Source organism: Dasypus novemcinctus, chromosome 8 (assembly GCF_030445035.2).
Source record: "Dasypus novemcinctus isolate mDasNov1 chromosome 8, mDasNov1.1.hap2, whole genome shotgun sequence".
NCBI lineage: Eukaryota > Metazoa > Chordata > Mammalia > Cingulata > Dasypodidae > Dasypus > Dasypus novemcinctus.
In genome coordinates, this window is record NC_080680.1 from 125,174,744 (window position 1) to 125,198,622 (window position 23,879).

The following is a 23,879-nucleotide window of genomic DNA, read 5'->3' on the forward strand; positions in this document are numbered from 1 at the left end:
TGGCGGGGCAGGGCCCTCCGCGGGGCCAGAAACGGGCCTTCCGAGGCAGGGGCTGGATCCAGCTGGGAGCAGAGCGGCGGGCGGAGCGTGGGCGCCCAGTAAACGTGGAACGAGATTCTAGGAGCCAAGCCGCGTACACTGCTTGAAACACCGCCCGTTCCACAAAGACAGCTGTCGTGTTTCATTTCAACGCTGCATTTTTATTACATTTCCAACAACTGAGCCTAACAGGGCACACAGTAGGTGCACTGAAAACCTTTACGAGGTTCACTTCACGAGACAGACCGAGGTTCTTCGAACGGGAACAGCTCCAGGTTTTAGAGTTAGAGACTTTGGTGCAAAATTGGGGGCCCAACAAAGATGATTAGCGATAGATTCGGGGCGCCGTTTCCCAAACCAGAGCGGTTCCTGGGAGTTAGCTCACCCCAGCCGACTTGGCAGCCCCCACCCCGTTCCCCCATTTCAAAGCTGTGAAAGCAACAAGACCAGCAGAGGAGGGGGCCCGGGCTGCGCCGACGCCAGGGCGGAGGAATTCTACCAAGCAGCTCTTCCAGCTGAGCTGCTCTCTCGCTCCGCCCCCGCTTCTGGCCTGCAGCCTCCCAGCTCCAAGAAATGCCCCAGTTGGAAAGGTTCAAAAGTCCTGGGGCAGCGAGCACCGCACCCCAGTTAGGTGTCAGGCAGGGCTCTCGGAGAGGAGTTCGCCTGCCAAGCTAGCCCTGCAGGCCCGAGAACCCCGCTTTGCAGCCCTTTTGGGCGTCTGGAAAGTGAGGGTGGAAAGAAAGGAGGAGCAAAGCTGGAGAGAAACCAGCTGAGTCATCAGAGAAAAATGTGCCAAACATTCAGCCTGACACATCCCAGAGACGATGGCTCGGGGCAACACAGATGCCAGCACGACTCTGGGGTGCAACTGTGCAGAGTTGCTTACACCACTGGAGAAATCAGAGCAGAAAAATAATAAGTGACTGGAAGAGACAGACTACCCCTCTTCCAGGGATTTTTCTTTTTTTTTTTTTTTGCCAAGATATTGATCAGGCATCGAAGTTTACAGAGAAGTGCCTGGAGCCCACTGCTTTCCCCTGGGCTTCGAGTCAGCAGAGCGAGGGCTGGATCGTGGAAACCAAGAGGCGGGCGTGGAAGAGCCGCCACCCAGGAAGGAAAACTGAAAGTGGGCATCGTTGGGGCATCACGAGTGACCCCATCACCCAACTGGAAGTCTTGGAGAAAAGCAGCAGCCCAAGGGAAAAGCTCAATAATGGGGAAGTATTTGGAAGAAGAATGGGCAGGAGCTGACAGGACTTAAAGAATTCCCAAAACATGGCTGAAAGCCCGAAAGGTTTGGGGAAGTATTTAAAGGGAAGATGATTGATCCTAGAATTAAAAGGACCTAGGAAGATTCACCTAGAAAGATGACAGCTAAGAAGGAGCAGGATGACAACTAGGGAAACTATAAAGATGATGGAGGGGGGGCGGGGGGCGAAGATCTGCAAAAGAAGGTGCTGGAGCTGCAGAGAACCCCGCTCAAATCTCAGGGCTGCTCCTGCTGGCTGAGGCACCGGGGCAAACCCTCAGGTCCTTGCCCACAGGGGCGAGAACAGTGCCAACCTCGTGGGGTTGTCATGGCCCAAAAAGTCAGAGGTGCTCAAAAGGTTGGTGTCAGCCATGTGCCCTTGGGACTGGGATCTCCAGGGAGACAGTGCTCATGCCTGCTTGTATACACATCTACCACACACACACACACACACACACACCCTGCCTCAAACTGGCAGTGAGCCTCGGGGTGCCCTGAGAGATCTGGGATGGTTAAAATTGCTCCGTGAAGCATGGCTGCCCATCACTGAGCCCGGTGACATGGGAAAAGCCAGTGGCTCCCTGAGCCCAGTTTCCTTGGGCCAACACCAAGGGAAGGCGTTCCCTCCTCACCACCCTGACCAAACGCCCCAAGGGACACTGGGAAAATCTTCAGCTTCTTCCTTCCTCCAGCCTCTCTGTGGGCATCAAACGCAGCACCGCCCAACACTGCCAGATGGTGAGATGCACGCATGAGGAATGGAGACCTCCTCCCAGTGTCCTCCACTGTCCCCAGAAAAGCCCAGAGCCTCCTCATCTCTGCTCACCCTGCTTTGGAAAGCCAGCTCAGAACGGGCACAGCCGGGGCCACAACAGCCCCACAATTTCAGAGCACTCCACTCCACCAGCCACTGCAAACCGAGCTCCTCTCCACTGCAGGCACCTGCGGTGCTTTTGAGGAGCTCTGAATTGAGCCTCAATTGACTCTCGCCACAGAGCTGTGAGGGAGACACTATCAGCTCCATTTCACTGGGGAAGAAACCGAGGCACAGACAGAGGATGACTTAGCCGAGGTTGCGCCATGCGACTGTTGTCGTCCAGCAGCCCCAGGGAAGCCCAGCTTTTCACATGGTCTAGTAGAGCTGGGTTGCAATACCGGCCTTGGCCTCTAGGAGAACCACACTGGCACATTTGGTCTCTGGTCACACACCTGACTTAAATTTGAGGCTTCAGGACCTTACAGCAAACTAGGGTCTTGCTTTCCCAGTGATTACCGTGAATTCTGCCTTCTGAGGTGACCCGCAGACAAGGACTCGGGCCACATAGGCAGGTCGAGCTCCATTCCCTTGGTTTCAAACATACTGAAATTTTCTAACTCTCCCATGGCCCAACAGCATCTGTACGGGGCGTGCAATATTTCTGAGAAATTTGGCAATTCTCTAAAACACGCGCTTCATTTTGAGGGGAAACCAAGGGGAAACCTCCTTGGGCCGTGCCCTTGGCACGCCCGAGGGCTCTCGCTGGCCTCTTGGACACATCACAGGCCTCTTGCTAGTAAGACAAAGGGCAGGCTCAGGAATCAAGCCTCCAGGCCCTGCTTCTCTCGGGCGTTTATTTTTCTGTTCTGACATCCTGATGGTTTAAAGATGTGCTCCGTGGTGTGGTCCAGCTGAGGTCAGGGCTGGGCTGCACCGGCTTGACGCTTTAACAGCTGATGGACTGTCCACCCCCATCCTGCCCGCGGAGGGGGAGCCGCTTCCCGCTTCCCACCCTTTTTTTTAATATTTATTTATTATTATTATTTTTTAATTACATTAAAAAATATATATGAGGTCCCATTCAACCCCACCGCCCCCGCCCCCCACTCCCCCCACAGCAACACTCTCTCCCATCATCGTGATACATCCATTGCACCTGGTAAGTTCATCTCTGAGCATCACTGCACCCCATAGTCAATGGTCCACATCATAGCCCAGACTCTCTCACGTTCCATCCAGTGGGCCCTGGGGGGATCTACAGTGTCCCGTAATTGTCCGTGAAGCACTATCCAGGACAACTCCACGTCCCGAAAACGCCTCCACATCTCATCTCTTCCTCCCGTTCCCCACACCCAGCAGCCCCCATGGCTACCGTTCCCACACCCATTCCACATTTCCTCTGTGGACATTGGATTGGTTGTGTCCATTGCACACCTATGTCAAGTGAGGGCTTAGATTCCACATGGGTACTGGATGCACTCCTCCCGCTTCCAGTTGTAGACACTCTAGGCTCCATGTTGTGGTGGTTGACCTTCTTCAACTCCATGTTAGCTGAGTGGAGTAAGTCCAATAAGTCAAAGTGTAGGAGCTGAAGTCTGTTGAGGCTCTGGGCCTGGGTGTCATATTATCAGTCCAGAGATTCAAATCCCCTACATATATCTTAAACTCAGCACCAACTGCAATTCCAATAAAGTAGCATGCAAGTCTTGTGAAAAGAGATCCCCTCTGAGTCCATTTCCATCATGCAGAAACACCAGCTCCAAAGAAGGGCCATCTGTCATGGCAGTGAACCCCTTCTGCCATGACCATAGTCGCTTCCCACCCTTATCTCTCACATTTGGCTTGCCGGCAGGGGTTCCAAAGAGAGGGGTGCCCCTCTCATTGCGTGTCCACTGATACTAAGCAGGCAGGACCTACCTGCTATAATCCTCTCCTATCGCTCCTTCCTTCCCACTAAAATGGAAAACATGACTCAGACCTGGGGCCGCCGGCCCCTTAAACAAACACCCGACGCGGCCGAATGCAGGGCTCTGATCTAATCCCCCAGATTTCATCTCAGACGTCCGAGGAGGACACTGTGGAGCCCGGGGCTGCAGGGGCATGGGAAAGTGGGAGCCCAAGGACAGGAGCCAAAGGGCACGGCTGCCTCCTGAAATCCAGGCACCCAGCACCCAGCACCCACCCGGGCCAGAGACACAGATGGACGGGAGGGAGGTGGGGGACGAAGCCCCACTGCCAGGAGGAAGATCCCAGAGGAAAGGGGGGCGCGGCCGTGGCCGCGTGGGACCGAGCCCCCCGGCTTTGAGGCTGCCTCTGCCCCAGGGTCCGTGCTCTAAGCAGCGGCATGTTCCCGAGGGGCTGCCACCATCCCAGCAGAGGTGCCTGTGGGCCTCTGTTTTCTCACCTGCAAAATGGGGGTGGTACCCCTCACCTCAGAAAGATGCCCAGAGAACAAAATGACGTATGAGGCTCTTAGAATAAGGTTAAATAGGAAAGGAGGGGAGTGGAGAAGAGCAGAAAGGCGGGGAGGGAAGGGAAAGAGAGGGGAGGGGAGGGGAGGGGAGGGGAGGGGAGGGGCGAAGAGCAGAAAGGCTGGGAGGGGAAGGGAGGGGAGGGGAGGGGAGGGGAGGGGAGGGGAGGAGAAGGGAACGGAGGGAAGGGAAGAAAAAAGAACCAGAGAAATCTTCAGGCAAACCCTCATCGCTTTCCTCTTTAATCCATTTCAGTTATCAGCCTCGGGCAGGGCTTTGGGGAGCGCCTAGACCCCAGAGTTTGGCTACGGCTGTCCCCCCAGCCTCCAGGCCCAGAGACCGCCCTGTCTCTAGGGTGCAGGCACCGGCCAGGGAGGAGGAGGAACGCGGGCTCCCACTCGCGCCCCCCATGTGTGTTCTGGCGCCCACCGGCGAGGGCCTGGACAAGAGCCCTCCCCAGTGCCCATGGAGCCCACTCCAGGGCCAGGCAGCTGTTTGTAATCCAGGGGCCTGGCCAGGGAGAGGGCGGAGAGAGGCTGTCCACACGGGGCGGGGGGGCCTGGAGCTGCAGGGCGCGTGAGGACAGGCCGATCCCCCGGGCCCAGAGGCCCTGCGCAGGCCCGGCGTGCACTGCCTCCATCTCGCTCCTCCTCCCCATCGTGGAAGGTTCTAGAGAGCAGTGCTAAAGAGTCGGGGGAGGGCGTGGAAGGGAGAGAAGAGGGTGTGTCCTCTGGGGCTGCGTCCCTCCTTGCCGTGGCGTGGCGGCTGGTGGCCCAGTTTCCACCCCTGCACACCACTCTTTCCCACTCAGGCACCCACCGCCCAAAAGGGGTGAGCTCCCTGTCGCCAGCGGCTCTGACAGGTGACAGTCATCACAGCCCACCCTGGACAGGAGGGACGGTGGAGGAGAAAACCCTTGCAGGTTGGGGACTGCCCCCCGAGGAGGGGCTTCAAGGCCTGGGACCATGGCAGGACGTCTCCTCGTCCACCCCTCACAGGCCAACACGGCCACGCCAGACCCTGGGATCGGGACCCCCTCCTCACCAGCCTGTGCCTCAGTTTCCTCCTCGGTTCCTCCAAGGCCAGCGGCCAGGGAGCCGGCTTTGAGAGCCCCCGGCGAGGCCCCCAAACCCCTTCCCCAAGAGTCTGGACCACTCCCTAGGAAAGGTGACGCACCCCCAGGCAGTGAGAGCCCCCCACTCACTGTGAATGCACGCGCCCGCGTGGGGCAGCCCTGGGCGTCACACCCAGCGCACAGACAGGCACCCAGCACGGAGTTGTCACGGGAACCCGAGACCCAGCCGAGGCAGAAACCCCTCCAGGAGGTGTATTAACTAAGAGAGTCTGAAGAGACCCCCGAGGAGCTCAGCGATTGTTATTCCAAGGCCACGGGTGGAGGGGGGAAGGCTGCCACAAATCCTGATCCCTTCTTCCTCTGCCCCGGGGGCCCTAAAAACTGGCACCATTGCCTTTTGGGACCAGAGCATCCTTTGTCGTGGGGGGCTGTCTGAGCATTGTGGGGTGTTCAGCAGCCTCCCCGGTGTGGCTTGAAGCTGGATAGACCCCACAAAATCAGCTCTTAAAGCTAATCCAATCCTGAGGGTGTGAGCCGATAACCACCAGGACCTTTAGATGAGGCTGCTTCAGCTAAGGCGTGGCCCAGGTGGGTCTGAATCCTCTTGCTGGAGTGCTTTATAAAGGGAGGAATATGGAGAGAGAGAGAGAGAGAAAGCCATGGAAGCAGGAAGCTGAAAGCAAGGAAACCCGGAAGACACAGGAGAGACCAGCAGGTGCCGTCCCGGGCCTTCCCACGGGGCAGAGGAGCCCAGGGTGGCAGGCAGCCAGCCTCTGGGGAGAAAGCCTCACCTGACGATGCCTGGAAACTGTAAGCTTGTGAAGCAATAACCCCCTGCTTCTAAAAGCCAACCCATCCCATGGGGTCTGCCTGAGCAGCGTGAGCAAACCAAACCACCTGGTGCCCACTACAGCTGCCAGGAGGACCCGTCCACCCCACCAGTTGAGAAATGAAATGTCCCGTGGCAAAAGCGCTGGAGTTTGAGACGCCCGGCAGTAAGTGAAGGAGAAGTGTCCTGAGACTGAGAAACACGGGCCTGCAGGGGGCTGTCACCCTCCCACCCACATCCGCCCGCTGCCAAGGTCCCGCCCACAGCACCATGTCACCCCACCCAGCAGGGGCTCTGCACGTGCTCCGTGGCTAGCCCGCCATGCCTGAATGCTGCCACCACCGCGCCAAGGACACTTAACTATGTTCTCAGGTGCCACCTGAGAGCTCACCAGCTTCCAGGCACGTTACACTATAAACCTAAATGACATTAGCAATAGTGCCCTAGAGAAAATCACTTTTAAAATCATCACACTCAATGTCATTCACTGTCCACTTACAAGTGGGCAAAATGATTGTCGTGTTATACGTATTTCACCACAATAAAAACACCCCCCGGGCAAAGGGCCCCTCGCAAACACTGCTTCAGCAGCCTCAGACCAGACCACTGCCCTGGAGGGGCCGAGGAGACCCTCCCCCAGCCCTGTCCATCTCACCTGCCGACGGCCACCTCCCATCGTGCAGGATTCTTGGGCACATGGCCACAACGGGCTCTGGGAACAGACCCCATGGGACAGGGGCCCACGTGCCCAGTCAGCAGACGTCATGCCACTGTCCTCCCAAGACGGAGACTGTGACACTTCACAAGACAGAACTATGACCAGGAAAGGTGAGCCCACCGGACTCCCTGGTGGGTCTCTTTACAGGTCAGAGCCAGCACGGGCTTCACCCTCATTTGGGGTCAAGGATCTCCTGCTGAATGAAGCTCAGCCACCCTGGCTGCTGTGGGCATCGTCCAGAGCAGGCAACAGCTCCTGCGCACGCTCACACCCCGACCGCACCTGAGTTTGCAAATTAAAAAAATGGGGGTAGGGTGCTACCACCGGGAGGCGGGAGGCTGGCCTTCATTCCCTTGTGCCACTGGTGCTTCTTGGGCCTCCAGCGCACATCTACAGAACAGGGCCACCTGGCGTGGTGGGCAGGTGGGAGGGTCACACATGCTCCACGGAGAAGACGTGTTGGCAGGACCTGGCACATACGTGAACAGGAGCTGCAGGAGAGCACAGGCCCGAGAGGGCCATCTGCATCCGTCAACGTGCCAACCGGCAGGCCACCAAGTGTGCGCCCAGGGACCACTGGCCAGGCTCTGGTTGGCAGGTGCCCCATTCGGGCTGGCCAGGCACCAGGCCACATGGGCTGCAGAATGTTTAACCACCTCCTACTCGCTTGACCAAAGAACCCCTCGCTAGGTAAATCGCACATGCTCAACTCTCCCACTGCACGGAAGCTCCTGCAGGGCAGGTACAACTCACCTGTGCTCACCTGTGCACCCTCCATCCCAGGCCCTGGTCTGACTCGAGCTAGGGGTCCGTCAATGCTGCTCACACAAAACCACTCCCACCCAGGGTCTCTGCACACATCGGCCTGCCCATACCCAGGCAGCTTAGCTGACCCTGTGAGGCAGGTGCCAGCGTTTGCAGGTGAGAGAGGGGGTGACTCGCACGGCACCCCAGCCCAGGAAGCGAGGTGCCTCTGAAGTCAGGCTCTCTGTCCCTGCCCCGTGTCACCTTCCAGCTAGCCCGTGGGTGGCGTGGACAACAACCACTTCCTATTGCCCACTTAGGTTAAAATGCCTGCTCTTCCTTCTCACTGGGACATCTGTATTTCCGAGCGAAGGGGCAGAGTTTTTCTTTCCAAACGCCCCCGCTCCATCCGCGGGCCGTGACGCCCTTTTGGGACGCGAGCGTCCCTACTTGCCGCGGCGCTGGTAGGAAAGAAAAAGACGAAAGAACCACTTTCCCTCAAAGAGCATGGATCTAGGAGATGGAAAACGAAGGTGTCCTGGACAGAGACTTCTGGGCAAGCAGGCGGGGCGCCGCCCCCGGGGCTCCACTGAATTAAATTTGAGCAAAGTGGGTCAGACAGTGGTTGCGCCTCTGCAGTCTGTGTCAGCGGGGGGTGTTGCCCTTGCTGCTAAGGGGACACTAGAGCCTCGGTTGGAAACGTCCCCAGAAAAGGACCACTTCCGTCACAGCCGAGGACACCAGGGCCTCTGACCCCAGGCAGCCCACCCCGGCAGCCCACCTGCGTTCACTCGGCCTGCACTCTTTCCTCCAGTGGCACCGGAAACGGCTGTGCCCACCCTGACCTGGCGCCTCCAGGCACTGCCCCTTCCCCCATCACCCACCCAACCGGGGTCATGCTGCGGATGGGTGGGTCCGAGACCTTGAGGGGGGACAAGGGCGGGTCTTTGCACGTCTCTGCACCCCAATTCTTTCTCGTAAAAGGGGGGGTGGCTGAACCTGCCCTGCCCTAGGAATCTCGGAAGGGCAGCGAGTGATCTGATCAGCTCACGGGTCGCCTGTGGAACCTCTTTGGCTTAGCTGACCCTGTGAGGCAGGCGCCAGCGTTTACAGGTGAGAGAGGGGGTGACTCGTACGGCACCCCAGCCCAAGACTGCAGCCCGGAAGAGTGACAGCGGAGGTGGCACATCAAGTCTGCACAAAAACCACTGGTAGTCACAACCTTCGTCCCAGGTGATAGATGGGGAAACTGAGGCACGGGGAGGTTACAGGCACAGCTGGCAAGAGCCGGGGCCAGGATTTGAACCCAGGCTACCCAGCCCGGGCCACCTTCCCTTCCCCATCAGCCACACCCCGTCTCTGAGAAGGGCCAAGGCACTCTGCCTTCAGGCTTCGAGAGCCCCGGGAGCCAGGCCAGAGGGGTTAAAATCAGCATCTGGCAAAGGGCGGCCACCAGGTGAGCTGTGGACGGGGGCTGGAAGCACAGGAGGCGGAAGCTTCCACGCGGCCTCGCCCTCCCGCGAGGAGAAAGCCTCCCCCCGTCATCGGACAGCTGCCCCCGGCAGGGCCCACAGGCTCAGTGCGTGCAACGCACACGTGTGTGTGTAGGGTCTGTGTGTGAGTGTGTGTGTGGTGTGTGTGTTCATCAGGACTGCAGCTCTGTGGGCTCCAGGGCCAATTCACTCCCTCCTCTGCCACCCAGCACACACACACACGTGTGTCACGCACACTGACACACACACATCACACTCACACACACAGACCCTACAGACACACACACACATGCATCACACACATTGACACACACACACATCACACACACACAGGCCCTACAGACACACACATACATCATGCACATTGACACACACTCGCACACAGAGACCCCACAGACACACAATGCTTCACACACACTGACACACACACATCACACGCACTTGCATGCACAGACCCTACAGACGCATCACACACACTGACACAAAAACAGACATATCACCTGCACACAGGTACACATAGAGACACTCCAAACATGTGTTATATCACGCGCACACTCATACGCTTATCCACCCACAAATACAGCGCACACACACCGGCAGGTACACACACAAAAACATGCACATATATCACAGGAACACGCATGCACATACATACACCCACACACACAGTTACATCGAACACACTGACACATGGACACACAGAAACACGCACACGTCACACGCACACTGCCGCAGTGCACACCTGGGCACCTGCATCCCGTGCACATGGCCCAGCACACACACACACACAAGCCTGCACACACTCGTACACAACCCTTCGACAGAGCTTTAAGACCTCTGCACACGCGTGGCCTCTGTCCCCCAGGCCACAACCCGGAGGCGCTTATAAAAGAACAGCCACCACGCCAGCAAGGATCTGAGCCGAGGAAGAGGACGGCCGGCCTGGACTGGGGGCCGCTGGGGGCCGCTGGGGGCGGCACTGCTCGGCCAGCGACCGTGCCTCCTCATGCAGCCGAGACCCGCCCCCTCCGGCGCAGTCCACCAGCACCAACCAACCAGCGGGCCCCAGAAGCCCCCCCCCCCCCCGCACCCACTCCTGGGTGTGACACACACATGCGCACGCCCCTGCGCGCCAGCCCAGCATCACGCACCCTCCTCCACGTCTGTGGCTCGAGAAGGAGACGCCGGCACTCAGGACGCTTCGCTTCCCCTGAAATACAACCACAGAGGCCTGGGCCTTCGCGGAACCACCCTCCACAGGGGCTGGAAGCGCGGCCCCGTTTCCTGGGAGCTCACGGCGTGCTGGGCTGCTCGAAGCCGTTGGCAGGCCCTGTCTCAGACTCTGTGCCCCTCAGAGCAAGTAAGGCGACGCTCCCTGTTTTCTGGAGGGGGAAACTGAGGCACGAGGACTTGTCCCAGCCATGCCAAACCTCCAACCCCAGGCGCCTCTTAGAGGCAAGAGCTCAGTTCCCACGGGCCCCTCAACAGCCCACGCGGCCCGGGATGTGACCATCTGATTGCCGAGGAAGGTCCAATGTGGCCCCGTCGACTCCACCATCACTGCCATCACCCAGCGCAAGTACCCAAAACTATCAGCAGGGGACCCCACACCCCGAGCCAGCACTGTCTCCCAAAACCATCAGCAGGGGACCCCACACCCCGAGCCAGCACTGTCCCCCAAAACCATCACCAGGGGACCCCACACCCCAAGCCAGCACTATCCCCCGAAACCATCACCAGGGGACCCCACATCCTGAGCCAGCACTGTCCCCCGAAACCATCAGCAGGGGACCCCACATCCCGAGCCAGCACTGTCCCCCAAAACCATCAGCAGGGGACCCCACATCCCGAGCCAGCACTGTCCCCCGAAACCATCAGCAGGGGACCCCACATCCCGAGCCAGCACTGTCCCCCGAAACCATCAGCAGGGGACCCCACATCCCGAGCCAGCACTGGCCCCCGAAACCATCAGCAGGGGACCCCACATCCCGAGCCAGCACTGGCCCCCTCTGTCAATCGCCTACAGGGCTGGGCAGGCTGCAGGCCCCCTGCTCCCCCCACGCCCACCCCCAGCCTCCCTTTGGACCAAGGACAGGTCCCGAGGACTGGGTGACAGGTATGAGTGTGCAAAGGAGCCCACGGGGGTGCAGGGGCTGGAAAAACGGTTAAAGGCACTCCTCTTCCCTCCGGAACCAGAGCGGGAGGGGGCCAGGGCAGGCAGCAGGCAGGTCCGGAGGCGCCCCGCCCTGGGCAGAGCTCCCTGCACCTCCCGGTGCTCAGGCACCTCTGCCGCAGGGCCTCCAGGGGTGAGCGTGAAGCTGGGGGGCTGCCAGCCACGGGCGGGAGGGGCTTTCCAGCCCGGGGCGGCGGCCTCGGGGGACGGGGCAGCAGACTTGGGAGCTTCCGCCAGGACCCAAGGGAAAGATTAAAGCCAGAGGCGGAGGAGGGCAGAGCCTGCAGCCCAGCAGCACTTCTATAATCAGCAAAGGGGAAGAGAAGTAGGAAAAGGCCGGGGTGAAGCCGCCTCCTGCCGGAAGCTTCCCGGGTTGGCCCCCGTGGAGTTAACCCCCCGGCTTGTTTTAAGGGATGCTCAGCATCTCCCTCCGGCCCATGGTAAAATGACCCATCTGCTGCCCCATCACGAGGTCTCCTTCCCCTCTGTCTTCTAGGATCTCCAGGCAGGCCGGGGAGGGGGGGCCACAGATGCAAAAGCCTCAGGGTGCAGACTGGTCACCTGGTCACGAGGGTAAAGCAGTGTGTCAACCACCACCCCAGGGAGACAAGAGCGCCTACAGCTGAAAGCAGGAGGATTGTACCCAGCATCCACGTGCAATCTAAGCCCCCTCTTGACATAGCTGTGGAGTGGACACAACCATCCCAGGGTCCACAGGGTGGAGGAATAGAGTATGGATGAGAGTGGACTTACTGATATTCTATTCATGAAGTACTGTGATGAGTAATCGAAGAAAATGTGGCCTTGGTGTGGAGAAAGTGGCCATGGTGGCTGCTGGGGGTAGGGAGTGGGAGGAAGAGATGAGATGTGGAGGCGTTTTCGGGACTTGGAGTTGTCCTGGGTGGTGCTGCAGGGACAGTTACCGGACATTGTGTGTCCTCCCATGGCCCACTGGGTGGACTGGGGGAGAGTGTGGGCTATGGTGTGGACCATTGACCATGAGGTGCAGCGGTGCTCAGAGATGTATTCACCAAGTGCAGTGAATGTCTCATGATGATGGAGGAGGTTGTTGTTATGGGGGAAGGAGTGGGGTGAGGGGGGTGGGGGGGTATAGGGGGACCTCATATTTTTTTAATGTAATATTAAAAAAATAAAGACAAAAATAAATAAATAAATAAATAATAAAAAGAAGCCAAGCCTGAGGAGGAGGCCTGTTGGCAACTGCAGGTCCTTCTGGAAGACATTCCCATCTCAGAAAAGGGAAGGCAGAGAAAGGAGGAAGGGGACGAGGGGAGAGGAGTTCAAGCCCGGGCTTGGCCCAGTGGCACACCTCCCTCCCTCCGAGGGCCGCTGTGGGCCGGGGCCTCTCCCGGGGAGGGCTGAGACAGATGTGAAGGGAGAAGGCCAAGCTCAAGTTGAAGGGGGCCGGAAGGGGCCCTGCCAGGCAGGGGGCAGAAGCTCCCCGTTCCCTGGCCTCCCCGCCAGCCCCCCTCCCCGGGCTGGCCTGTGGGGAGGGGTCCCGGGCGACGGGGTGGACGCAGCACTGGGCTCGGGGGCTGGCCAGGGCCAGCAAGGGAATGACGGTTACCGTGTGCCACCGACCGTCCCCACAGCCCTGCGACTGGGGACGCCCCGGCCCCAGACCCTGCACGGGCATCCAAGGGCCCGCCTGGATGCCGGGGAGGAGGCTGGCGGGAGCGGGCTGGCTGCGGCTTCAGGCGTCAGGGGCTCCGGCCAGGGCGTGGCCGTGGACAGAGTCCAGAAACATCTGCAGGGTGGGGTAAGGGGGCTGCCTCTGCCAGCACCCCGGGAGCAGCCCCGAAGCGAGCAACAGAGAAGGAACGGGGAGCTTCGGCCCCAGGGAGAGACCCTGAGTCGGTCACTGCCGAGGGTCGCAGGCCCGGGCAGGTCGCAGCTCCGACCCCTGCAGCCGCTGAATCCTGGACCAGAGGAGAGAGTCTCGCGCTTCCTTTGGGAATGAACTTGGCCTCCTCCCACTGTCTGTTCTTTTATTGGGGGTGGGGGGAGCGGGCGAAGGCGGCTGGAAAGGACGTGTTTCCAGCCAACCTCACTGAGTCAGAGGAAATTTAACCATTTGATACTTGTCAGATCCTACAAAACTTGGCCGACTCTTCCCACAAATTATTGCAAAAAGCGGTCACATGACTGGTATCCACCAATGGCACCACAAGGAGATGACCTCAATTTCCAAATATTGGGGTCATGTTTCATTTCGCATACCCCCCCCCTTCCCGGGTACAAGGTTAAAGGGCCCCAAATGAAATCTTACTTTTCATTCCTTCACACAGTTGGCCAAGAAGAAGGTAGGAAAGAGAGAAACTCCGAGAACATTCGGCAAACATCGGGCAAAGCCCAAGATGGAGAAAAGAAAAGGCACTTGCTGGACACTCCCCCCTCCCCCCACGGAGTGGACGGCCACCTCCTCCGGCCTCGCACAGAAGATGACTCCAAATGGGGACCCACCCTGGGAGGGGGGTGGGTTTGTAAAGCCCACCCAGAGAGGCAGCTGCTTCATGTACTTCTAAAAGTCTGCTGGGACAAAAGCAAAATGTCCATGCCTACAGCCGCCACCCTGACAACCCCTCGGGCCACCCCTGCTCTTCTGCTTCCAGGTGCACCCCAAAGCGAACAAGTACAGGGAATCAGCAAGAGAGGAAGATGGTCATGGGGTGGGGGGCATGGGTGGGCGGTGGAGTGGGAGCGAGACCCCCATCCTGAGTTCCTGGGGCTGACCTGAGTCCCCGGGTGACGGCAGGGTCCCCTGATCACCTCCCCCCACCATGGCCCGTCTGGGGGCCTGTCTTGCCCAGCGCCTTCAAGGGACCCTTAGCCCTGCCCAGAGAAACAGAAAGCCAATGTGTCCCGGGTCACGGGTCCCCAGAGCCCCTGCAGCCCCCCACCCTGCCGCTGCTGGCCCTCCTCAGCCCCTGAGCGCTGACTGCCCCAGGAAGAAAGAGGCAGACGCTTAATCGGCAAGGGGGACATGGGAGGCGACTCTTCCCAAGTGTCTTCGGACCACAGAAGTGCAAGGAGAGGAGCGGGGGGACGGGACCCCATCTCTTCTCACCGGGGGTGGCCGACTGAGCCCCCCACCCAGCCTTCTGCCCGTCCCTCTCTGCGACCTTGGCCAGCCTGCTCTGGGTCTCCATGGACTCCCCGTCAGTGGGGTGGGGAGCCAGAGGACCCGCCGGGGACCCCTCCCACAGCTAGCCCTGGTAGGCGATGCTTCCCGGCACGAAGCCTTGTCGGGAAGCAGGACCCGAAAGGACCTCGTCAGGGATAGGCTCAGTCCCGGGGCCGCAGGGACCGCCCCGGAAGCAGGGCTCCCCTTAGGGCAGGGCGCCTACAGCGGAACCCCACAGCTGTGCCGTAGCCCCCCCCCCCAGACAGACTCCAGGACCCCCCAGCTTTGCTCTACAAATCCCACCTCTGGGAGGGAAACCCTAGGAAAACTGCCTTCCAGGGGCAGTCAGGAGGTTTTGGGGGTGGGATGGGGAGCAGGACTAGTCCCCACTGCCACGGGACACTTAGGTGGCCAGGCAGGCCAGAACGGGCCCCGGGGACAGCCGGGAGCCAGGCCAGGCTCCAGCCTGCAGGGGGAGGGCAGGGGAAGCCCAGGGCGGGGGGCTCGAGCTCGGTGGCTCGCCCCAGCGCCCCAGAGGAGTCGCAGCCGGAACTGGCCGCCTGCGACTCTAGGGGGCGTCCCTCCCCGGTTTTCGGGAGAGGAAGTTCTCCCGGGGGGGCTGTGGGCGCCGAGCTGGGCGCCGGTGATGTGCAGGCAGGACGCAGAGGCTTGGGGACAAAAGTTTGCCCGCCTCGTTGGCGACCTCTCGGGCTGATCCCACCCGCAGCCCCCGGCTCGCTCGACAGTCCCACGGGCCGGTCCGTTTGGGGAGGGGCGGTGGCGCGACAGCGGGGACAGTGCCGGAGGGTCTCCCCCTCAGGAGCCCCCAACAAATGGCCTTCGGAGCCGTGCCCGTGCATTCCAGAAGCCACGGGAGGAAAGCCCGCAGGCGCGGCCGAGGCGCCCGGGACATGACAGCCGCGCGACCCCCGGCCCGCCGCCCGCGCCCGGCTCCGCGCCCCCCGCGCCCAGGGCGCCCTTACCTGCGCGGCTCGGAGGCGGCGCCCACAGCAGCAGCAGCAGCAGCAGCAGCGGTGGGGGCGGCAGCGGGGCGCCGGGGCGCAGCGGGCGCGCTTTCCAGCGGGTGTGGACGTCCATGCTGGCGGGACGCGGGTCGGGGCGCACGGGGACGCGGGGAGGACGCAGGCGGGCGCGGGGCACGGCCGGGGCAGCGGACTCAGCGGCGACCGCACAACTTTAGGAAGTCATGGGCGGCCCGTCGCCGGCCCTCTCCTTTGTGGCGGGGCTATTCGCCAGGGGTCGGGTGGCGCGCTCGCCCTCGGGCGGGGGGTGGGGGGGTGGGCTCGCGCTTGGCCCGCGGGGCGGCCGGGACCCCCGATCGGCTCGCCTGCCCTCGCCGCCTCCGCCGCCGCCAGCCCCTCCTGGCCGCCTCCTGGCCGCCGCCGCCCCGCGACCCGCTGCTCGTGGGCGCTGCGCTCGGGTGAGGTCCTGCGCCAGCCGCGGGGACGGGGAGTGCGGGGCTGGCCCGGGGCGCCGTGCACTTTTCCCCCTTCTCCTCCCTCCCTCTTCCCTGGAAGGCACCCCGAGCGCCCGTCGCTCCCCGGCGCCCGCAGCGAATCAGAGCCCGGCTCCGCGCTCGGCCAGGCCGGCCCCCGCCTCCCACTGGGCGCCGCGGGCCGCGGGGGTGGGGCGAGCGAGCGAGGCGCGGCGAGGAAGGGGCCGGCCCGGGGCGGGACGCGGGCGCGCGGGGGTGGCGCCCAGCTCCTTCCTCCCGGCGCGCGGGCGGGTGAGGAGCGCGGCCCCGGGGCTTCGCGGCCCACCCGGCCCCGCGCCCACCCCAGGTGCCCACACCTCCTCGAGCTCCGGGGTGGAGGCCCCGAAGCCTCGGCGCTTTGGCTTCAGAAAAGACACTCGCCTAACTTTCTCCAACGTGGAGAAGTCGGCAGCTGTTGGCTGGGCGGGGACTGAACTTTGAGTACGGCTGGATCCGGACCCCCCAGGCTGGAGGACAGACTAGGCAGGAGGAGGAGACCCCCTCCACCTTCCCGCTAAGGCCAGAGGGGGAGGGGGAGTGGGTCCGAGTTAGGCTCTGACCTTCCCAGAGGCCCCAAAAGGTGCTGGAAGTTGGCACATCTGGGTACTGATGGGGCAGAGTTTGGGTCCCCATCTTCACCTCCCCTCCATAGCCAAAAGGAAGGCAAAGCAGTTCCCCTTAGGAAGTGACAGGGGTGAGGAGGGAGTGAGGAATTCCCTCCCCTGGCGAAGAGCTGGCAGGCCCTGCTTTTTCCACCTTCTTTTCTTCAAGCCCTGAGGCTCTGGGTTCGGGTGGGCGGGGGCCTTCCCAGCCTGCTGGAGCAGGCACTCTCGTCCTTTCTAGCAGGGCTTGTGGGTAGAAAGAGAAAGAATCAAAGTGAAGGAAGATGGCTTTCCAGACCAGCCCCTTTGAACCATCTGGCCAGGACTCCAGCTCGCTCCCCTTCTCCAGTTACATCTCCAGCCTGCCTGTGAAATTCCCCGAGTGCGCTCTAGCTCTAACTCACTGTCATTCTGGCACCGGAGGTGTGGGACAGGCAGGCAGCCCTCCAGGGAAGTCCCAGGCTGGGGTCCTCCCGGGCTGGGTTGGGTGGTGGGTCACGAGTGCTCATCCGATGATGATGGGGCCTGATTGTGTGAGCTCACAGCCCTGGCGCGGAGCCTCTGCCTGAGCTCAGCTATTGCACAGAAAGAGAAGGGGCTCCAAAGCCGGACACAGGGGGGACTTGAGACATGTTAAGTAAAACAAATGCAATTCCTGGGTTTTTTAAATATTTGTTTGATTTTGAATTGTTTTACAGTGAGGATAAATCACGTGTGATCAGGAAAAGGACATACGTGTGCATGTGTTCCATGTACGTGTGCAGGTATGGGTGCGTTGGTTCAGCCAGCGCCGCCAGACGTTTGGAGCTGCTGCGCTTCTACTCTCCCTCCCACCTTAATGGGAGACAAGCGCCACGTGACTGCCCCTGAGCCCCCTGCCCCTGTCCCGTTTAGCCCTGCAGTGTGACCTCCACCTGCCCACCACCCTCACCCCCACCCCACCCCCACGCCCTGGGACCCCGCTTCTCCGCTGGGTCCTCTCCCTGTCCTACCCAGACTCGCCGTGCTCAGGAGATATGGTTATCAGGAGACAGAGCCGGCTGTCCAGTCCCAGATTTGGGACTTCTGTCCTTCCCTTTTCCTGCCCTTACCTGTGTGCATTGCTGCTGTCAGCCAGCCCTTGGGGGCACCCGTGTGGGGGTCCAGTGAGGGTCAGAGCCTGGCTCCCCCTCCCTAAGGGAAATGCAGCCGGCAGCACGCAGCCTGCTGCCCCAGGACACAAGTTCAAGTGCAGCAGAGCTCCGCACAGGAAACAATGTATTGATGGTGTCGTGGACTGTCCTTTTCTCCAAGCTGTACAGTTCCTTCCTGCAGTGACTGCGCCAGCCCATTGGGTGCTTCATGTACCCTGGGAGGAACTGTCGTGAATGTCTTTGCTCTGAGACCTTTTATGTTGCCCCTCTTGCCTATCCTCACTCTCTGAACCGCAGCCTTTGGAGACACTCACCTGCCCGTGAGTCCCCGTAAATAAAGCTTAGGTCTGACACTGTGCCAGGCATGGTCTTTGGTCTTGCAGCCGCCCCAGCCCGTGCCCTTCAGGAGCTGGCTTGGAACACGTGTAACTCGCAGCCCAGCTTTGCCTGAGTGGACAGCTGGTCCTTTGAGAGGTGAAAGTCAAGTGGCCTTTCCAAGGTCACCCAGCATAGACTGCTCAGCAACCTGGGAAGGCAGAGGCTCAGGGCTCATTGCTAAGGCGAGACAGCCAGGCGGGGAAAGCCCTAGAACCGGGCAGCCAGAACCGTCAGCCCAGGGTTGTTGGAGAACCACGGAACGACGAGGACTGTGGGATTCCAACTGGCCCTGGAGGTGCTGCAAGCGGCTTGCCTTGACCTCACACTGCCCCTTCGCACAGACATTGGTTCTCATGGCAGCAGGGCAGGTGACAATCCTGTGTCCCCTTTATGGATGAGGAACTTGGGGAGCATGGAGGGTCAGGGACTTGCCCAAAGTATCGACTTTGAACCCAGTGTCTCGGTTGCCCACACACCCGCAGCTTGCGTCTCTGTCATATGGACGGAACACGTGACTTCTGCTGGGAAGCATGTGGCCCACCTGGCCGGGATCGCACAACAGCCTTCCACCCAGCCCCACATGAAGCACAGGGGGTCTGCGGCCAGGCAGACACACCAGGGTCCCTCACGAAGGTCTCACCTTCAGCCGCATCTCCCCCGCCTCAGAGGGCAGGGCCGCTTGTCTGCAGGTGGCTTTCGTCGTCTCTGGCAGCGGATCCTGGCTCCCAGCCAACCACCTCTGCAGGGACAACGATGCTTCGATGCTTCGTGACACTTGGTCCCAGAAGGGGCTGCCTGTGAACTGTGCTCTGCCCCACCCCATCCAACCGCAAACGCCACCACCCTCGCTGTGTCTCCCAGGGTGCGCGGCAGGGTGGCCCCGGCCAGGTGCACCCCATGCTGTGCACCTGCGATCCAGTTGCCTGCCTTCTCCCAAGGCTCCATGTGACTTCCTAGGGTTTTTTTTAAGCTGCTAACTTGGGGTCCTTGAAAGAGTACCCATGACAAGCAAGTACTGCCCCTCTTGTCGAGTTGATGACTCAACACTCATCCTGTGGGGTCACGCCAGCCCCCAGAGTCAGTGTCCAGCTGAATAAATGATGGTGACGTCCTTGAGGGGCCACCGTGTTCTCTCCTTCCCTTCCTGCTAGGCAGGAGCGCTCAGCCCCATGGTGGAAGCGCCGGGACCCACTTGGCCCCTCTTCCAGGGGCCCCTGAGGACAGGGGTCCATCTGCTCTCAGAGAGCTCGTGGCCGTGGATGGGCCCAGGAGGGATGGTGAGCTGCGCTCAGCAGAGCACTGAACTGCCGGCAGGGGCTGAGCTCCCTAAGCCACCCGACAAGGAGGCCGCACACTTGCATCCCACACCTGGCACCCAGGACGGGGCCAAACCCGGGGTCACCCAGGCTTCCGCCAGGATCCCAGGAGCACCAGCCACCAGCCCTGTAACCTTGGGCAAGAGGGCTCTCCTCTCCAAGGCTCAGTTTTGCTCTCAGGCAAGTGGGGGTAAGGACACTGCCCTCGGGGTCTTTGTGCAGCTAGACGAGCAGACGGGCCCGTTTGGGCTCCCTGGAGCCCCACGTCCTTCCTCCCTCGGGGCCCCCCAGGCCTGGGACCCCCCTGCAGGACGTCACCCCCTTTCCATGCATTGTTTCACTCAGTCCCAGCAACAGCCCTTTGACGTAGGAGGGGTGAGGTGGAGAGGAGAAGCTACCTGCTCAAGGTTAAAGAGCGAGGATGCCCAGAGCCAGCCTGGAGCCCTGACCTTCCGGAAGACCTGGCCACCCTGCCTTCCGCGAGCAGGAGCGGACGTCAGCACCCATTCCACTGCTCCTCTCCGGGAGCCCCGCTGCCCCCACGCTGCCTGCAGGCCTTGCGTTGGACCAGTGGGCTTGGCCACCGCCCCCCACGGGCTGAGCCTCTCTCAGCACCTCGGGGCCACTGCTCCTCTGCAGAGCCAGCGGAAGGGTCCCTCCAAACTAGGGGCGGGGGGCACCCTTTCAACCCCAGGGTCATCCGTATACAGCCACCCGGGAAAGCCTCCACTTTCACGGCCTAGGGATAAACGTGTCCTGAGTCACCTGACTTCAAAGCGTTCTGCAGACTGTGGCAGCCAAAACAGAGGAGGGCTACGTGGGGTGGTGGGCCGGCCAGCGGGCCATGGGCAGCTCCTGGGGCACCGGGCTTCCCCAGGCCACCGCAGCCCGGGGGCCCTTTGGAAAAACCCAGGGATGGAGGCGCTCTGTCTTCGGGAACAATAGGGGCTTTTATCCGCCCCCGGCATTCTGTGCCCTGGTGTGCCGACACCCCTGGAGGGGCGGGCTTGGGGTCCTCGGGGGACTGCAGCTGCTGGGCATCCCCACCTGGCCGCTTGCCCAGCGCTGCCACCAGATCCTCCTCAGATGCTGACAAGCCTCCAATCCACACGGGAGAAGAGTGGAGGGCAGCGCGCAGGGTGCCCAAGGCCAGCGGAGAGCACGGCCCCGCCCCCCGGGCCCCGAGCCCGCCGGGGTCTTCTCTCCCGTCTTCCCACCCACAGCTACTCGCCCTCACCCCTTCGTGACAGCGGCACGACCTGGCCTCCACACCAAGGTTGAGCCAATGGGCACGTCACAGGCCATCAAATGGGGGAGGACAGGCTCGGGGAGCCTCCTCCAGCCCCAGAGGCCCCAGGCGCCCCGTGGCTCGTCCTTCCAAGCCCTGCCCCTGCCTCCACGTGGCCACTCCTCTTCTCGGCATGTCTTTCCCCCCAGTCTCTCCTAAGGACGCCTTGATTAGATTAGATTTGACTAATCCCAAATTAGATGAGATGAGCTCATCCCAAGCTCCTTATCCCACCTGCAAAGATCCTCTTTCCAAGTGAGACAGGAGTCAGGGCTGGGCACGTCTTGGGGGTCCCAGTTAAGCCCCGCAGGCCTGGGCATACGAAGCAGGCCTCCCCTCCCACCTCACGGAGGAGACGCTGCGGGCCAGGACTGCCCTGGTTTGGACCAGGGGGCAAAGCGTAGCGGCCACACAGCTGGGAGCAGGGTGCCAAAGGCACAGCTCCCCGCATCCTGGAGTGCCGCCCCCCCAGCAAGTCCACAGCCAGGATGAGGAGAGGGGAGCCCAGCTTCACCCCGCAGGCCAGAGCACTGCCCGGGTGTGCCCAGCACCGTCCGGAGATGGCTGTTTTTTCCAGTAGCCTCTGGTTGTGTTTGTTTTCATTTATAGCATTAAACTAATGTTTTCAGTGGAAATCTCTCCCAGATTAGATTTCTCCCATCAGAGGAAGTAGAAAGGAATAGAGAATTAAACGTGCATCTCCCAAACTGGAGTCCAACTTGGAAGATGAATTCCAGGGTTGCTCGGAGCCTCTGAGCCCATTCCCTGCACGGAGCCGCCACACATGCGACCCGAGGGGAGGGCAGCAGCTTCAGCATGTGGCACACGCAGCCTTCTTGCAGGCTCGAACGCCGGAGACACCAAGCCCGTCCCCGTTCCACAGGCGAGCAAGCATCCGAGCTCAGCAGCGGCAAGGGGGTCCCGTGGCCCTCAAGTTCCCAAGCAGGGGCTCTGGGCTCCAGCCCAAGCTCGTCCATCCTGGGACTCCAGCACTTTCCCTTGCCTTTCAGAAAGAGCAGCCTCTGGTGGTCAGGGCCTGCTGGGGTGCTGGGGTGTGGGGTGAGGCGCTGAGGCTGGGGCCGGGCTGTGGAGGGCAGGCCACAACCCCCAGAGGCCCCAGAACTGGCACCTGTGACCATATCTGTTAAAAGGGTCTACACTGCTGGGATCGAGTTGAGGCTCCTGAGTTGAGGAGGAGCTGGAGTACTGGGGGCACTGTGAACAACCCACAGAAACCTCCTGGGAGGGAGGGAGGAGGTGGTTTAGAAGCAGGGGAGAAGGCCGCATGGGGCAGCACAGGCTTGGAGAGGGGCAGCCAGGACCCAAGGGGCCAGGAGAGAGCCCCGGGACCTGTGGAGGGAGCACGGCTCTGCCGGCCCCGGGGTCTCCGGCTCTGGCCTCCAGAGCTGCAGAGTGAAGTTCCATTATTTCAAGCTCCTCAGGGTTCCGTCTCCCTTGGGGAGGTCCAGGTGCAGCCCTAATGTCCCCTGAGGGTCAGGCCTGGGGTGGGCAGGGCTGGCCACCTGAGCCCTGACCCATAGCTGGCCTGTCCCTGTAACAGGGCACCCCTCCCCTTGCTTGACCAATGGGGTGCACCCAGAAGAAGATACGGGGGAGGGAAACCACCCTCGCAGCTGGGGACACAGGCCCCCTGGGGAGGCGGCATGCCTGCCAGCCAAGCCCCAGACTGCACCCCATCCACAGGGGGGCCTGGCACGGTGCCAGGAGCTCTGGCCAATGTTTGCCGTCTGGGGCAGCGGCTGGCAGGCTGGAGCATTCTCAGCTGCAGAAGCAACTCCAGCCATGGAGTTCAGGGGGACCCCTGCAGCGGGGTGGGTGCTGCCCCTGGGATCCCCAAGGTGCAGGAAAGCCAGCGGGCCAGCTACCCTCCCTGCAGGAAGCATGCACGGCCGGCTCATCGCTGACAACAGCAAGGCGGGTACTTAGGGCAGGGACACGGGGGGTGGGCGTGGGCAAGGGGCGGTGTGGAAACTCTCTTCCGGCTGCTTTCTTTTTTTAATTTAATTTAATTTTTATTTTTTAAAAAAACTTTATTAAGTATATCATTCATACATGAACGTACATAAACAATAAGTGTATAGTAAAAGTTGTGAACTTACAAAACAAACATGCATAAAATCATACAGGGGTCCAGCTGCTTTCACTCTCAATGAAATGAGAATCCGGATATTCCGCTGGGACCTGGGGCCGGTGGGGAGGGGTTGGAGGTGAGCCGTGGTCTTTCAGGAGAGTCGACGTGCTGGGACCGGGGGGCATGGCTGCTGGGCCACCTGACCGAGCCCATCAGCATAGGGGGAGCCCGCCACACGACTGTGCGTCTCCAGGCGCGGGCGACCACGTGAGGCCGCGCTGAGGGGGCTCAGGGCGGGATTCAGTCAGGGCAGAGTCGAGATGGGTGTGGCAAATTTCTCCATCTTAGGGTGAGAGCAGCAGCCCACATCGTCATGCTCCAAGGGCAAGTTCACCTGTCACCAGGTGCTAGCAGTATTGTCACCAGTGCCAGCCCTTCCCATGAAACAGCTTCAAGAAATGACTTTTTACCCAAAGTTGTGCAAAGTCCTATGAAGGGAAGCTCCTGTAAGTGGGATAGATGCCCTACCGTGTACCATGTTTGGGGGTTCAGTGGTGGGTCCCCAAAGGCAAGTCCATGTCCTCATCCCTGGAACCTGGGGATGGTGCCCTATTTGGGAAAATAGCCTTTGTAGATGTGATTAATTCACAGACGTTCAGAACATCTGGGATTGCCTGTGTGGCCCCTAAATCCAAGGGCAAGTGTCTTTATAGGGGGCAGGAAGGAGAAGGTGAGCTTTGAAGACAGGGAGAGATTGCGGCGATGCAACCCCAGCCAAGGAGTCCACGGGGCCCCCGAACACCCCAAGAGGCCAGGCAGAGTCTCCCCAGAGCCTCCGTCAACCGAGGACCCTGCTGACCCCTGGATTTGGGACTTCTGCCT

At 60.9% G+C, this 23,879-nt stretch overlaps 1 protein-coding gene across 1 annotated transcript in view; it reads right to left on the bottom strand.

The window, feature by feature from the left end:
- The window catches only part of COL5A1 (collagen type V alpha 1 chain), a 153,581-nt gene extending 137,422 nt beyond the window's left edge, over nt 1-16,159 (bottom strand). The window contains 1 exon segment of the mRNA XM_058302640.2: nt 15,677-16,159. Coding sequence (XP_058158623.1) covers nt 15,677-15,791 — 115 coding nt within the window. The 5' untranslated portion in view covers nt 15,792-16,159.
- Between the last annotated feature and the right edge of the window lie 7,720 nt (nt 16,160-23,879).